At 44.4% G+C, this 16,143-nt stretch overlaps 1 protein-coding gene across 1 annotated transcript in view; it reads right to left on the bottom strand.

Annotated features, from left to right (window-relative positions):
* Window positions 1–12,355: 12,355 nt before the first annotated feature.
* The window catches only part of nup35 (nucleoporin 35), a 31,223-nt gene continuing 27,435 nt past the window's right edge, over window positions 12,356–16,143 (bottom strand). The window contains exons 8-9 of the mRNA XM_030343835.1: window positions 12,898–13,080; window positions 12,356–12,492 (exon numbers count right to left, since the gene is read on the bottom strand). Of these exons, the coding sequence (XP_030199695.1) occupies window positions 12,415–12,492; window positions 12,898–13,080 (261 nt within the window). The 3' untranslated portion in view covers window positions 12,356–12,414. The remainder of the gene's footprint in view (window positions 12,493–12,897; window positions 13,081–16,143) is intronic.

Genomic DNA, 16,143 nt, shown 5'->3' with positions numbered 1-16,143 from the left:
TGTGGAGATGCTAGACAATATTTCTGTGAAGTCATCGAAAAAATTTGCAGAATATGTGGGTGGCCTGTAAATAATTAATAGGAGAACTCTGGGGGAGCATTTCAATACAGCACTAAGGTATTCGAACGATGGAAAATCACCAAATAGCATCTGTTTCCCCTGAAATACATTTTTAAATATAGCAGCAACCCCTCCACCTCTTTTTCCAGATCTACATGCATCAAAAAAGTTATAGTCGGGAGGAGCTGTCTCTATCAGAACGGTTACACTGTTATTTTGTTCCAGCCATGTTTCAGTTAAGAACATAAAATCCAGTTTAGAAGTTTTAATAAGATCATTAACTAAAAATGATTTGTTATTAAGAGACCTCACATTAAGTAGAGCCATCCTGATGGTGCTGTTGATAGGCTTTAAGGTTGTTTTTGGTTTGGAGGCAATAGATATGAGATTTGTGAGGTTAGCAGTGTGTCTAAGTTTCCCTTTGTTTACTCTCTTAGTGGTTACAGCATGAATGCGAAAGTTGCCCTGCTTTGACGTAGGCAACCTTGGGTTCAGCAGATTATGAGAAACTTCCTTTATACTGTGTCTACGGCTGAACCCTTTTTTGTCTCAGTAATACTCAGGACTACTATCAGTACGGTTGTGGGGGTGGGGCGCCATCCTCCTGGGTGTTAGCATCCTGCGGCCATGACGTGGCGATGCTATCATTGACACAGATGCAAGTTTGATGCCAGCATATTCCAGTTTCTTAAATTCGGCTGGAAAATCGCAAAGGGAGTCATTGGAGCTGGAGTTGTTGTTGTGGCTATGGGAGAGATGAGGCTGGAGGTCATCGTCGATGGGGGAATGCAGAGGAGGGGGGTGGCCGTTCCTCGCCAAGCCAGCATCAGCGATGGGGGAGGGCCCAGTGTTGATGGCGTCGGGCGGGCTGTTGTCTCTCTTCAAGGTCTGTGGGCTGTCTGCTATCTGTGTGTCAGATAGTGGCAGAGTAGTTGTGTGGGGGAGGCTGTAGTCTCGCTTCTTCTCAACCTGTGCTCTGATTGTGGCCTGTGCGTCAGACCATGGCAAGATTGTGGCCTGTGCGTAAAGCGAGAAGAGAAGATTGTCCCTCAACAGTTTTGAGCCTAACCTGTTTGGGTGTAGGCCATCTGCTCTGAAAAGATTTTTGCGCCCCCAGAATAAGTTGAAATTGTCAATAAAGTCCCTTCCTCTTTCATTGCAGACTCTGGAAAGCCATGTATTCAGTGCAAGTAGACGACTGAATCTGTTTATTACCCTTTCAACTGTTGGTATGGGTCCACTGATGGAAGACTTGATGTGTGTTTTGTCCAGTGTATCCAATAGATCAGTGTAATCCCTCTTCAGAAGTTCTGACTGTTCTCTTTGAACATCATTAAATCCTGCATGCACAATAATCTGTGAGATTTTGGGGTTCTCCAATATGACTTTGGCTAGTTTATGGTTGATATCACTAACCATTCCATATGGAAAGATGCATGTTTTGATCTTCTTACCGGTTATATCCTTGATAGTTGAGTCTCCTATAATCAGAGTGTCTGGTTCATCTGCTTTCTCTGAGATGGGCCCTTGTTGGACGGTGGCAGACACATGCGCAGCCCGCCTCCGTGGCGACTGGTTGTTCCGTCTCTGTCCGCACTGTCCGTCCGGACGCATCTCGGGGCTCAGGGGTGCATCGGTGGCAGGCGCGTTCGTGGACTCTTGAAGTGGCAGGAACCGGTTCTTCAGTGGCAGGGTTGATTTGAGTGACGGGCTAATCCGGCTGATACATGTAACTTTAGCTTTGGGTAGCTTAGCATTTGGTGTTGAGTGAACTTGTTGATTCACTTTGGTATGTTGCTTTGGCTTAGCGCCGACTCTGAGCCAGTGAGACGCAGCTGGAACTGTCTCTCTCTTGTCCAGCTTCGGGAAGGATACAGTGTAGCTTTGATCATCTTGCTGTATCTGAGTGAGCTCAGCAAACTCACCCATCGGCACTGTATCCTGTGATAGTCCTTTGCATTTTTCTACTGCTGCTAGTCTCGTTTCAATTAAAGCCAATGTCTGTTTCAGTTTGGCGCAGTCTGTGCATTTCCCAGTCTCCGTGCCTGAGATATCCGAATACAGAGGCATGTTGGCGATAGGAAAGTCCAAGACTTTTTCTGCGTTCTGATCCGGGAGTAAAAAGTGCCAAAATGTATTGTTGAATCGAGCGATTGAGGACGACGGAAACAAACTATATACTGTTAGGTAAATAAAATAAGATAAAGTAGAATTAAGTAGTTTTTTCCAATGCCTAGCGGAGCTTCGGGAAACATGACCTCTCTCTCTGCTCTCTCTAGAGATCACAGCATACTCAGCGCGGGATACGTTTCTTTCTGGAGAAGTGCAGTATGTGAAGTATTGCATTAACATTTCTGAACTTATGTTATGGCGACCATTAAAATACATTGAAGGACATTTGTGGCATGTTAATGCAATAATTTGGGGGGAATTCACTTGAACTAAGTCATTTCATTTAACATAATGTAGGATACCCACCTCCGTTCAGTAGGACGCCCTCTCCACTTCTCCAGAAAGAAACGTATCCCGCGCTGCAGAGGGACTATTTTGTCCCGCCCACGGACGCTCTGGCATCTACGGATACGAATACTTTTGCTACACATTTACCACCTAGACGTGGTGCAAAACAACCTGCAAAAAAACCCATAGCTGAGACTTGCAGGAGCAGATTCGAGCAGTTGTAAAATGGATTTGTGCTTGCTCATTAAAATGCTGAATTAACATAGCGTTCTTTATAATTTTATTTGTGAGGAAATTTTTCACAGATGTGCAACTTCTGATGCATTAGTTCAAATTTGGGTTTACGAATGCACATCTTTTCGGGCATGTTCTCAGATTATGAAACACGGGTGTGCGAATGTGTTTTGCACCAACTGCGCTGCAATAATTGTAGAAAAAAGGATTTGTGCACCTGTAACACAGATTTGCGTACTCGTAGACCCTATTTTGTGTTTACAATGGTATAAAAAAAATATATATTATTTTTTACGACTACAAATGTACTGTTACACATTTGTGACTTTAGAGTACACATGCAAAATAAATATATACGACTTTAAATTTACTGTGACTTTAGTGTACGCATTCAAATTCTGCAGTTACAGGTGCTAAAGACTTTTGCTACAATAATACCTTCATAGCTACGCCGCCGCCGTGTGGAGAAGATATGCACGCCGCCGCCGTTGGGACTGGGGTTCGATTCCCAGTCTATATATATATAATTTTTTGGTAAAACTTTATAATAAGGTGCCATAATAAACAGCAAGCTAGTCATAACCTAACCCTTTATTAATATTTGTTAATTGTTACTAAAATATCTATTTGGCACAAGTTAATAGTTTTTTCATCATTAATTAAATATTAGTTGTTTGCATAACCCTAACCCAACACTAAAACACGACCCTAACCCTAACCCTAACACACGACCCTAACCCTAACCCTAACACACGGCCCTAACCCTAACACACAGCCCTAACCCTAACCCTAGCACACGGCCCTAACCCTAACACACAGCCCTCACCCTAACCCTAACACACGGCCCTAACCCTAACACACAGCCCTAACCCTAACACACGGCCCTAACCCTAACCCTAACCGCGACACTCTGCGGTCAGTGGAAAAAAACGATTAACTAGTGGCAAATAGATATTTTTGTAAAAATTAACAAATATTAATAAAGGGTTAGGTAATGACTAGTTTGCTACTTATTATGGCACCTTATTATAAAGTGTTACCAATTTTTTTTTTCATTATTTTCTGGTATTAATATATCCAATGAATGTTGATGAATAAGTTGATGACATTTTATAAAAAAGGTTAGTTTCTATGTGTCAAAAAGACAAACTGTTTTAAAACAGATCTCAAAAATGTTTTGATGATTGTATGGGCATGATGTCACTTCATAGGGCAGAGGGGTATTCCACAAAGCCGGTTTTATCACATAACCGGGCAAATTAACCCAGGGTTTGCGGTAACCCTAGGTTTTCCGTTCCAAAATGAACATGGTATGTTAGTTACTATAGCAACATATGCTCTGAATCAAACCTGGTCAGACCAGGTTTTCCGCAGGTTAAGTTTGGAACATAACCCGGTTTTGGGTATTTAAAGCTGCGTTCACCGCAGATTCCATGTGTTCACAACTAGTAAATCCTAAACTAAGTCATAAAATCACACTGAAGCGCATTGTGGCCACATACATAGTTCAGGCGTTCTCACGGCGACGTAGGGCAGCAGGCGTCTAAGGCCCCGTCCACACGAAGCCGATTTCATGGCGAAACCGCAAAGGTCTTGTACGGTTCGGCCTTCCGTCCACACGAAGCCGGCGAATCCGCTGACCGAAACCGCAAACTTCTGAAACCACTCTCGGAGGTGGTTTCAAATCTACCCGGTTTCGTTTTGGATTCGTGTGGACGCCTGAAACCGACTGAAACCGTAAACCATGACGTCATCTCCCACCCCTCGACCCTCGACCCAATGACTGTTAAGCCCGCGGAGTCTCACCCTTTATGCGCATGCTCGCCTCTTCTTATTTATTTTCCTTCTGGATTGCTGTAGCAGAAGCGGCGCCCCTTATGGGCCTGGAATGTGTACTACAGCGTTTCTACAGATCTACCCGGTTTCGCTTGACTCCGTCTTTACGGAGATACTCCGAAACCGGATAGATCGACACCGTAACTGTTTCGGCTTCGTGTGGACGGGACATTTTGTCTGAATTTCCTTATGTACGTCGCCGTGACACCGCCGCCGGTGGACGGATCTTCCATGCCGTCGCCGTGACGTCGCTGCTGGTCTCTCGTCTGCAGTCCCAATCAATCCCATTCAAAATTGCACACGTTTCCACGGCGACGTAGGGTAGGCTGCTCCTTCGCCTCTTCCAGGGAATCCTTAGGTTTGGCACTATCCACTCGCCATACCCCTTGCGCGGTAAAATATCTCCCCTTACGTGCTTAAGTGCGTCGCCCAGAATTCCTGACTATGCGACTAAAACACTACGGCCCTACGCAGCTCGCAAAGACTGTGATTGGCCAGCTAACCACATCCTTTCAGGAGTCTCACATTTCCGGTTTTACAGCATAATAGCGCCATTTTTAAAAAGGCTGTGACAGAAGCGAATGAAGAATTTTGAAGAAGGAGAAGAAGAAAACACAAGAACGAATTATGATAATTATAAATATAAACAAGCCAGCGATTTCCACTTCCACAGATTCGTTCGTTGCTCCCCCTTCTGGCGGAGAATCCCCTTGCAACACCCGCAATCCTTAAGGAACCTTAAAGGAACCGTAAATCAAAACTTGTCTAAAACAAGTCCCTTGTGTAAATTACGTGCTTACGTCTCTGCGTCTAAAACGACCCTAAATCGGCCTTCAAGGCCGACATATGCTCCGTTTTAGACGTAACGCGTAAGCACGTAAGATACATAACCCCCCCTTGCGCGGTAAAATATCCCCCCTCACGTGCTTAAGTGCGTCGGCCAAAATTCCTGACTATGCGACTAAAACACTACGGCCCTACGCAGCTCGCAAAGACTGTGATTGGCCAGCTAACCACATCCTTTCAGGAGTCTCACATTTCCGGTTTTATAGCATAATAGCGCCATTTTTAAAAGGCCTTGACAGAAGCGAATGAAGAATTTTGAAGAAGGAGAAGAAGAAAACACAAGAACGAATTATGATAATTATAAATATAAACAAACTAGCGATTTCCACTTCCACGCCCACAGATTCGTTCGTTGCTCCCCCTACTGTTCTGGCGGAGAATCCCCTTGCAACACGCGCAATCCTTAAGGAACCTTAAAGGAACCGTAAATCAAAACTTGTCTAGAACAAGTCCCTTGTGTAAATTACGTGCTTACGTCTCTGCGTCTAAAACGACCCTAAATCGGCCTTCAAGGCCGACATATGCTCCGTTTTAGACGTAACGCGTAAGCACGTAAGATACATAACCCCCCCTTGCGCGGTAAAATATCCCCCCTTACGTGCTTAAGTGCGTCGGCCAAAATTCCTGACTATGCGACTAAAACACTACGGCCCTACGCAGCTCGCAAAGACTGTGATTGGCCAGCTAACCACATCCTTTCAGGAGTCTCACATTTCCGGTTTTATAGCATAATAGCGCCATTTTTAAAAGGCCTTGACAGAAGCGAATGAAGAATTTTGAAGAAGGAGAAGAAGAAAACACAAGAACGAATTATGATAATTATAAATATAAACAAGCCAGCGATTTCCACTTCCACGCCCACAGATTCGTTCGTTGCTCCCCCTACTGTTCTGGCGGAGAATCCCCTTGCAACACGCGCAATCCTTAAGGAACCTTAAAGGAACCGTAAATCAAAACTTGTCTAAAACAAGTCCCTTGTGTAAATTACGTGCTTACGTCTCTGCGTCTAAAACGACCCTAAATCGGCCTTAAGAGGCGTTGTCGGGAACTGTAGAACGTCCGAGTGGTCCTTCTTGGTGTGGCGAAGTCTGGTCGTGCAGTAGTCTCCGGTAGTGGTGGGTCCGCGATAATCGTTGCGTCTGCCGGCGTCCAGTGATCGGTACTCCTGTTTTCAGGGTAAGGCGCCCCGAACTCAATGCCTTAGCCCCTTTTATATCCTGGTCCGTCTTAGTCTGTGTACAAGAGAGGGAACACAACGTATACCCCAACCCACAGTGCCCCTAGGGGCAGGGAATATCGGCTCTAGCCAGAGTCTATTGTTCGGTATCTGGGGGGAATCAACTGTCCTTGCCATTCATGCACTTTTCCCCCTAGTCGCCTTCCGCGACATAAATACTCCCGCTTATCATCACTTCAAATCCAAACCACTGTGGATGCACAAGATATCGTTGCTATTGGTGCTGCTGCTTTCCTGTACCTGCGAAGACGCCGGAGGAGGAGGAGAATTTGGGTCCACGAGATCCTTCAAGGTCGTCTTCAGCACGGCGAGTTCCATCGGCTGGTGCAGTAGGCTAGCTGAGATTGGACGAGGGCCGGTTCCATGCTTTTTGAAAATGTTTTCTTCTTAAAACGTGCCAGACAGATTTTGTATACATTTTATTCCTTAGTAATTAGCTACATGATTATGCCGTCTTTCAGAACCTTTCATTACCGGCACTAAAGAGAGAAAAAGGAGTTCATCCTCATTGTACCTAGCACTTATAAAAATGCACTTCCGAATGCGTCTCTGTCCCCAGCACATTTCAAACCAAACTGACGCCAATGGGCCTTCCCTAACTGCCTTGGATCAATCGACGGGAAACGTGTAGTTATCAGGGCCCCAAACAACTCAGGGTCCCTATACTACAACTACAAGGGAACCTACTCCATCGTGCTCCTGGCAGTGGTGGATTCACAGTACTGCTTTCGTGTGGTGGATGTGGGCAGCTACGGGAGGACCAGTGATGGTGGTGTCCTGGCCAATTCCATCTTTGGCTAGGCTCTGCAGGACGGCACACTTGGCATACCAGAAGATGCTCTGCTACCAGGTGCTGATCATTTGGGACCGCAGCCGTTTGTCTTCGTGGCAGATGAGGCCTTTCCGCTGCGCCGTGCCCTCATGCAGCCTTTTCCGGGGACCCACCTGTATGGCAGCCGCAGGGCTTTCAACTTCAGGTTGTCCCATGCTAGGCTGATCGTTGAGAATACCTTTGGTATTCTCACCTCCCAGTGGCGTATGTACAGAGGAGTCATTGGGGTCAGCCCTAGCAATGTGGATGCCTGTGTGAAAGCGACCTGTATCCTGCACAACTTCATCAGAAAAACCACCAGGCCAACAACACAACCACAACCACGACCAGGACCATCTGCAGGACCATCTGCAAACCGTGAAGCTGCTGGCCTACAGTGTATTCACAGAGCAGGCAGCAACAACGCCACACGGGAGGCCCTCTGTGTCAGGGAGGCGTATGTCTCCTACTTCTCCAATGAGGGAGCTGTTGGCTGGCAACCTGGTGTTTAAAACGGCTCTTTTAAGAGCCACCCAAATACAATAAAGAGCATGACTTCCATTTCTGCAATAAATAATACATTATGTGGTAGCTATCCTATATGTTTGATCATCTCACCTGTATATACATAATTCCCAGTGATCCCAGTGATGCAACAGTCAATGCAATACTCCCCCAAGTGGCTAAAATAACTAAACTAAAGGGTGAACATAGATGGCTCCTACACATTACATTGCATACTACATTATAAACCATGGTAGTTGCAGTCATTTAATGTCCTCAAAGCATAGGCCTATATTTTACAATAACATAGTAGATTTTAAAATAATAAACACAACAGCTTGTTTTTGGAAATATTTATTCAATTTAACAAATCAGCAAATGCTGATAAAAGTGCACATGTGGGAACTTAACAAACAAAGAAACAAACTTGTGTACATGTGAAAGAGAACATCAAAAGAACGTTGTAAAATTGAAGTGTGTGTGTGTGTGTGCGTATATATAAATGGCATGTGAGGGAGATGAACAAGGTGCAGCTGACAGCACTGCGAGGGAAATAAGCTTACTATAACACCCCTCACAATGTTGTCAGCTGCACCCCGTTCCCCTCATCCCACATGCCAACCTCACGACACTTGGCCTCGTACACCATCCTGTACATTTCGAACTTTAGACCCTCTCTAGTCTTAAGAGACAACTTTTTGAAATCCTCTTGGAGGCTTCGAAAGAATAGTGAGTCAGAGTCCTCTGGAGGACTCTGACTCACTACTCGATTGCTAACAGCCTCTATAGCTGTGATGAGCCTCTCCGCATCAAGAGCATCACGAGTCTGGTCTCTGCCTCGTCCTGTCTTTCTCCTGCTCTTTCCTGCTGCCTGCTCCTCGGCCTGTGGTGCTAGTTGGTCAGCGGCCTGTGCTCTCCCTGGTGCCTCCTGGTCCTCGACCGGTGCTCTCCCTGGTGCTGCCTGATTATATACCGGTGCCTCCTGGTCCTCGACCGTTGCTCTCCCTGGTCTGTGTCCTCCTCACTCTCACTCACAGGCCCTGCCATGTTGGTCTGGCTATGGCGGTCTTCCATGAATGGATCTATGAAGGCCATTATGCGGGAATACTTCCATGGCTTCCCTCCACCTGCCCCTGCACCACTCCTCCTCCTTTCCTTTTCCCTATTCTTCCTGTAGGTGTCCCTGAGACCCTTCCATTTCTTGATGCACTCATTAACTATTGAACACAAAACAGAAAACACAGCTGTCATTATCATTATATATGTCACTTACAGCAATATATTGTTTCACTTCTTATGTCAAATGACTTATTGTAAGTTGCTTTGGATAAAAGCTAAATGGTCATTTGTCAGCTGTCTATCCTCAATTAAAACACATTGAAGTGACACGTTTGTTCCGTGCATTATTAATTTGCATTATTATGCGTGCATTATTCCTTTGCACAACGTATTATTCCTTTGCACAACGTATGTATTTTCGATATTTGAAAACGATATCGTCCCATTCAGAGCAAGGAAGATTAGTATGCTAGGATCTCGGTTAGCAGGCATGTATGGTGCCTATTTTACAATAATCTCAAACGTTTCATTAACTCACTCACCAGACCAACCAACCACGCGTGACACCTCCGCCAGAGCCTTGGCGTTTCGATCTCTGAACTGAAAAAGGGTTGGGTCGTACAACACCGGGGGCCCAGTTACAGCCGCGATTAATACTTCAGCCGACATTTTGTTCAGTGAGTGAATAAAGGTAGGTAGGAACCAAAGTGCTTGCCGGTGTTCCCTGGGATCCACGCAAGCGAAGAGCGTCTACATTCCGATTGGCTGTCAGTGTTTGGCCGCTGAAGCGCGTCATAGTAATTTGCATAAAGTTAAAAAGTTTTCAACTTTTTTTGGACGCTCTGGTCGCTCAACTTTGGTCGCTCTTGCCCATAGAAAGTGAATGACTTCCGGCGATTTGGTCGCTCAATTCGCTTCTGGTGTGGACGTACAGTAAGGGTCACTTTTTGGGAAAAAGGCGTTGGCCACCAAAAATCCAACATGGCAGCCATTTTTTCAAGATGGCTGCTATTTCAGTCAAATGCTCTTTATGTAAATCATTCAAACAGTGATTTTGGCATAACATTTAGTGAAAATACTCTCTTAAGAATGTTTTGGAAAAGAAAACGGTGATTGTCCCTCAAAAATTCCAGATGGCAACCATTTTTCAAGATGGCTGCCATTTCTCTTGAATCCTTACATTAATTCTTCAAATGGTGATGCTATCATCACATTTGGTACAAATATTCTTCAAGGAACATTCTCATGGGAAAAGGTGTGTGCTTATCAAAAATTAAAGATGGCGACCATTTTCAAGATGGCCACCATTTCTGTCAGAGGTCAATGTAATGTGTTAAGGAATAGGTGAGTCAATCTATGAAAAAAAAATGGCTTAACCCCCAAAAGATGTATACAAAAGATTTTGTATATTTGGTGTGCTGAATAACATACTAAAAGTATACCAAAATATACCTCCTTGTGGTCCTGCTGTATGATCGATCAAGCACAGCTGTTAGTGTAGATGAGGCTAGACTTGACATGTTTGCACGAAAGCAGAGGCCATATGAGGCCCTTCTTCCAACAAGAGCAGCTATGCTTCAACACACTAAAAGTGCTGCATATCAGGTAGGCTGCATATGGGGTCAAGCAACCCAGTGTCATCCAGAAGCAGAGTCCTGCTGACTGGGGATGGAAAAAGCTTGGTGAACAATGGGGGTTATTTTGGACAGAAAATGCACCAGTTGCACAAAGTTGTGAACGACTAGCCAAGTGTGGCTGCAAATCAGAGTGCAAATGTTTTAGATTTGGGTTCACTTGCACAGAACTGTGCAGTTGCAAATGTGAATAAAAAAATAAGTAGGGGAGGCATTGGCTACCATTTTTAAGTCTTTATTATGACTCAACAGGGCACAACCTCTCAATCTCAGGTTTGACAGTCTAACAACCAGAAGGCCTTTGAGCTGGTCAAAATGTGAATATAACTTTTTTTTCCCCAATCATTCCTTTTAACTCAGTCCCAACAGAGTACACTATTAAAGCAACACCTACCTTGAAAAATGAATCTTGAATTTTTGCGATTGCCCTTTTCTAAAAGTGTGGCCTTTAGATTATTTTGCTAACATGCATGTGTGCATCAGTGTACATACTACCAAAAAAGGTCTCCATCTTGAATTTTTTATTGGCCATACCATTTTTTTGAAAAGTGGCCTTAACAGAGGCATATTTTCTGTATCACTATTTGGAAACAGTGGCAATGAACATAGGACAGGAATGGCAGTCATCTTGAAAAATGGTTTCCATCCGGAATTTTGACTGGCCACTTCCCAGTGGCCCTTCCTCTCTGTGGACTGCACCTTGCCGTGGTGGAGAGGCTTGTGTACTCCAATTAACCTGAGAGCTATGCTGGCGGGGATTTTATATCCCTGGCAAGTTTAACTAGGCCGGACAGGTCGAAGGAGAGGAGGCAGACAAAGCAGACATTATGACTATTTGACAGAAATGTTGGCCATCTTGAAACTGGTTACCATCCTAAATTTTTGAGTGGCACATACCTTTTTCCAAAAGAGTGTTCCTTGAAGGGTATTTCTGCCTAATTGTATGCTTGAATCACCATTTCAACAATTTAAATAATATTCGACAGGAACGGTGGCCATCTTGAATTTTACTGGGACAAGCATCTTTTTCCATTACCATGTCCGTTAGATAGTATTTGTATAAATTATTATACTTGGATCACTGTTTGAATAATTGATATAATAAGCATCTTGAAAAATGGCCGCCATATTGAATTTTTGAGTGGCCAACAGCTTTTTCAAAAATAGTGGCCCTTAGAGAGTATCTTTGCTAAATTTCATGCTTGTATACCAAAGTCAACGATTTTTTTTTACTAATCTGCTCCACTAACACGTCTGTCTACTTTCTCATTCACCACCCACAGACACGCAAACACCTAGCACCGCCATGACTCCGACATGAGCAAGACGGAGCCACAGTGACTCCATGGGCAACACCGAGCTGACAGAACCATGCTGTGACTACAGGCCCCTGCGGGCTCCCGAACCGACATAACGTTCCCCCCGCAGGATCAAACAGGAGGCGTTGACCTAGAGTCCTCCAGGTATCCGGCGGGATGAGCCCGTCCAGGTCGGGGGGGGGGGGGGGGTAAGGTTAGGGTAAGATTGAATGAATTGGGTATAACCTTCCACCAGAAAGATTCTCACTCATTGGTTGTTTGTGTTATTGTATTTATTGTAGACGTTACTGTGAACCAATCAAAAGAAGAGAGGTTCACATCCACAGTCCACTCACTAGAAAACACAACTAGACAATAACAAACAAATTCTCAATTTTATTGCAACCATATCAGATTAAAAAAGGACACACACAGCTACCAGCCAAACATGTACTCCATAGCTTTAGACACAAAGGTATCATCTTTCCTGGGTGTCAGTTTGTCGGCCACAACCTGGAAACAAATCAAACATCAGATACATAATGAGTAGTTGTACTAGTAATGGTAGTTCATGTGTTCAAGTGTAAATGTATGGTAATAAATGTGTTTATGGGTAAGTTTAGGTGTATAAGGGTAAGTGTACCTGGTAGTTGGATGTGTTTAAGGGTAAGTGTATGGTAGTTTAATGTATTTAAGGGCAAGTTTATGGTAGTTAGGTGTCTAAGGGTAAGTGTATGGTAGTTGGAGATGTTTAAGGATAAGTGTGTGGTAGTTGGATGTGTCCAAAGGCAATTGAAAGTGTGTTGGAGGTGTTTAAGGGTAGTGTATGCTAGTTAATGTGTTTAAGGGTAAGTGTATGGTAGTTAGGTGTTTAAGGGTAAGTGTACGGCAGTTGGATGTGTTTAAGGGTAAGTGTACCTGGTAGTCACTACTAGAAGCCTTGTAGGCAGCACTCAGCGGCCTCATGGAGGAGCGTGGAGTGGAGGGGAGGAGGGCGGAATGGTTGTGAGAGGATGAGAGGTGGAGAGGGGTGGAGGGGAGCTGATGGGGAGTACACACAGAGCTGGTGGTGGAGGCCCGGTCCAAACCCTCCATCACGCTCTGGAGAGAGCATAGATCACATATTAGAGACGTTAATCCATAGAACAATGGACCTGATTAGTTGCAACGTAATTACACCGCCGTAAAAGTTGCGATAGTTGTATAGTTAGTCAAAGAGGATTTTTGCTATTCCCGAGTCACTCCCGCCAGTAAAACTAAATTCCAAAGTGAAAACTGTGTCCTGTTCTCTCTGCCTTCACGGAGGATTTAAGGACATTTATTTAGTATAAACTGAGGCTAGAGGCCTCTCCAGACCAGGTGCTCCTCTTATGGCGCGTTTCCACCAGCGGGTGCGGGTCGGTATACAAAGGTGCGCCGCGGTACGCGTTTCCAACGCCAAAAGTGGGCGGGGTCCGGACTGAGCCGTGATGAGCCGTAATCATCTCGAACAAGTTTGAGCTACACACGCCGTCCGTTGATTGGTCGACAGAATAGTCACTTCCAGGCGACAGGGGGATAATAACAAACAAACCCAGTACCCGTGAGGTACTTCTGGACAACGGCGAAAGCTTTGTTTTTGAAAGAAATGTCGCTATGGAGGTCACGATGCTTAGGTAGCTGCCGCGGCTTTCCCCATCCGGCTTAATCCCTGCCCTGCCATAAGCGTACTGTCGGCGGTGGAAACGCGAGTCGTAACTGAGCTGGGCCAAACCGCAACGTCACTACTGGGTCAAGGCGTGCTGGGCCGAGGGGACCTGCCGTTGGAAACGCACCATTAGCCTCCCGTAGGTCTCTAGAAGGGCCCTACGCACACACATAGGGAGCGGATATCACCCGCATAATGAGTCATTGGTATGCGCCTGGTTTTTATTCCTTTGTAGCCTTATAAAGGTCCTCTATCTGAATCTAATCTGAGGGAACACCTTATATTGGGTCTAGTGTCTTCCACTACTCTGTTAATGCACACACATGGTTTATACAGAAATTCTTAAGTTGTATTTACTACCTTTTAATACCATCACGATATTTTTTAATACCAGCACGACTTCAAGAGAGAGAGACCATAGGAGTTGGATTAATCAAGATGTCCAAACGGGACTTGGTCCATAGTTTTTAATCAGGTACAAAGTGGACATAGACAGAGAGTGCCAGAGAGAGAGTTTTTGTGTCCAGTGTTGAAGTTAAGTTATAATTACCTTGTTAAATATTGTTATCACAGTGTAAAGGTTTTACATGAAAAAGTACCGCGCAGTAACCCGTTACACACAACACTAGCCGCGTTTACATGGCACAATAGATTTCTAATCGGAATAGATCTATTCCTATCATGCAATCCGAATGTGTATATAGGCCTATGGCGTTTACAAAAGTGGTAAGCTTACGTTCGTATGTCTCTCGCACACAACCGTTAGGTTGGTCTGGACTTATATGATATATGTAAGGGATAATGTTGTAGTACAGAACGCCGGTCATTATCGGGTAAATAAGCACCGAAAGGGCAAACCGTACCGCGATGCGAAGTGGAGGTGTCTTGCTTCGCCCTGAAGGGTATTATTTTCGATAACGACCGGCGACGTTCTATACATTATTACACGGCTCCTTGCTAAAACGAAACCATATCTTCACACGGCGTGTCATTTTACAATTACCATTCGTAGTGTGATCAGTAGAGAAATAGTCCGACAAAGACGTTGACGTCGCTTAGAAACTGGACACGCTGCGGTTGATAAGTTACCGGACTATTTACGGAGTGCTAAGAAAGACGTGAATCAAGCAAAATATCCACCGTCCTTGACAGCGGTCAAGTTCGGTATGCATAAGTACCGACTGACCAATTGCGAAATACTGCAGCTGCTGATGCCATCTCTCCAAGTTAAAAAGTAGCCGCACCCACCCCAAACCAATCGGAATAAGTGTATACATGTCAGAAATGTCCATTTAAACGCGGCTGTCTACCGGTCTTATGGTAACATCAAAATACATACCGTAGCGCAAATTCACATCAGTGTATTTTCTATAGAGGGATTATCAGCCTACGTCACTCCCCGCTCTACGCGCATGTCATATGCAGAAAGAGACGAGATCGACAAGAGCCGCAATCATGTCTTGTTGTGCGGTTGGTCGCACAAACCGTTTTAATAAGACTGATTATCCCATTTATTCTTTTTCTTGCTTGCCGACATAATCAAACAATTAAAATACTTTAATTATTATGCTTTTTCTGATTCGTATTGCATGCTTATTAAATGTATACTGTTTGAGTTCTTCTCCCTCAAAAAGTAGTCCCCTTTAATTACGATCGATCAAACATGTTTTTGACACCTCGAAGGGGATAATCTCCGCTTATACCATGGTCACTGGCCAAAGATAAGAAATTAAGTTTTACAATCGAAATATAAAGTTTTTCACATGAAAAGGACGGACCTCAGCTACGACTTGGTAACGGGAGGTATTCTAGTCTGCTGAGCTATGAGCCAGGGAGCCAGCGTTATGGATTGTACATACTTATAATTCGAAATTCGTCCCGGCCTTTATACCAGATACTCTAGGGCAGGGGTCAGCAACCTTTTCAACATGCAGTGCCAGTTTGACATTTTCTCGTTAATGGGTGTGCCTTAAAAGCATATTGTACGATTTTCAGTGATATGCACTTTTTAATATGTTGTTGAAATTGGTTTTTACATCCTGACAGCAATAAATAACTTATGGGCAATGAAAAAGAAGCGAAAAAAAAACGAATTCTGGGTCTGCTATAAACCTGTTAAAATGCTTACCAATCGGAGACATTGCACCCGAATCTAAAGATCCAATCACAAGCCTGCGCGTTCTCTCCCCTCTGTGTACGAGCCTGAGCCGGCCTGAGCGCGTTCACGGAGGGCAAAGAAAGCGTTGTTATCATAGTAGTTCATGACAGTGGACTAGACCTAGTGAGCCTACAACGTTAACACGATGGAAGAAAAAAAACAGAAGTTACCACTGCCACCGTTACTTGCCCCGGTTCATCCTTTTAAAAAGGCAAGAAAAAGAAAGACAGAAAATGAAAAGGCAGCAACAAAAAAAAAGTTGGAGAATGCTCGAGGAAAAACGAGAATAATTGGATTATTGTTATATTGGATTCGCTTT

The sequence above is a fragment of the Gadus morhua genome, chromosome 20 (assembly GCF_902167405.1).
Source record: "Gadus morhua chromosome 20, gadMor3.0, whole genome shotgun sequence".
In the NCBI taxonomy this organism is placed as follows: domain Eukaryota; kingdom Metazoa; phylum Chordata; class Actinopteri; order Gadiformes; family Gadidae; genus Gadus; species Gadus morhua.
This window is presented reverse-complemented; position numbering and strand designations above follow the sequence as displayed.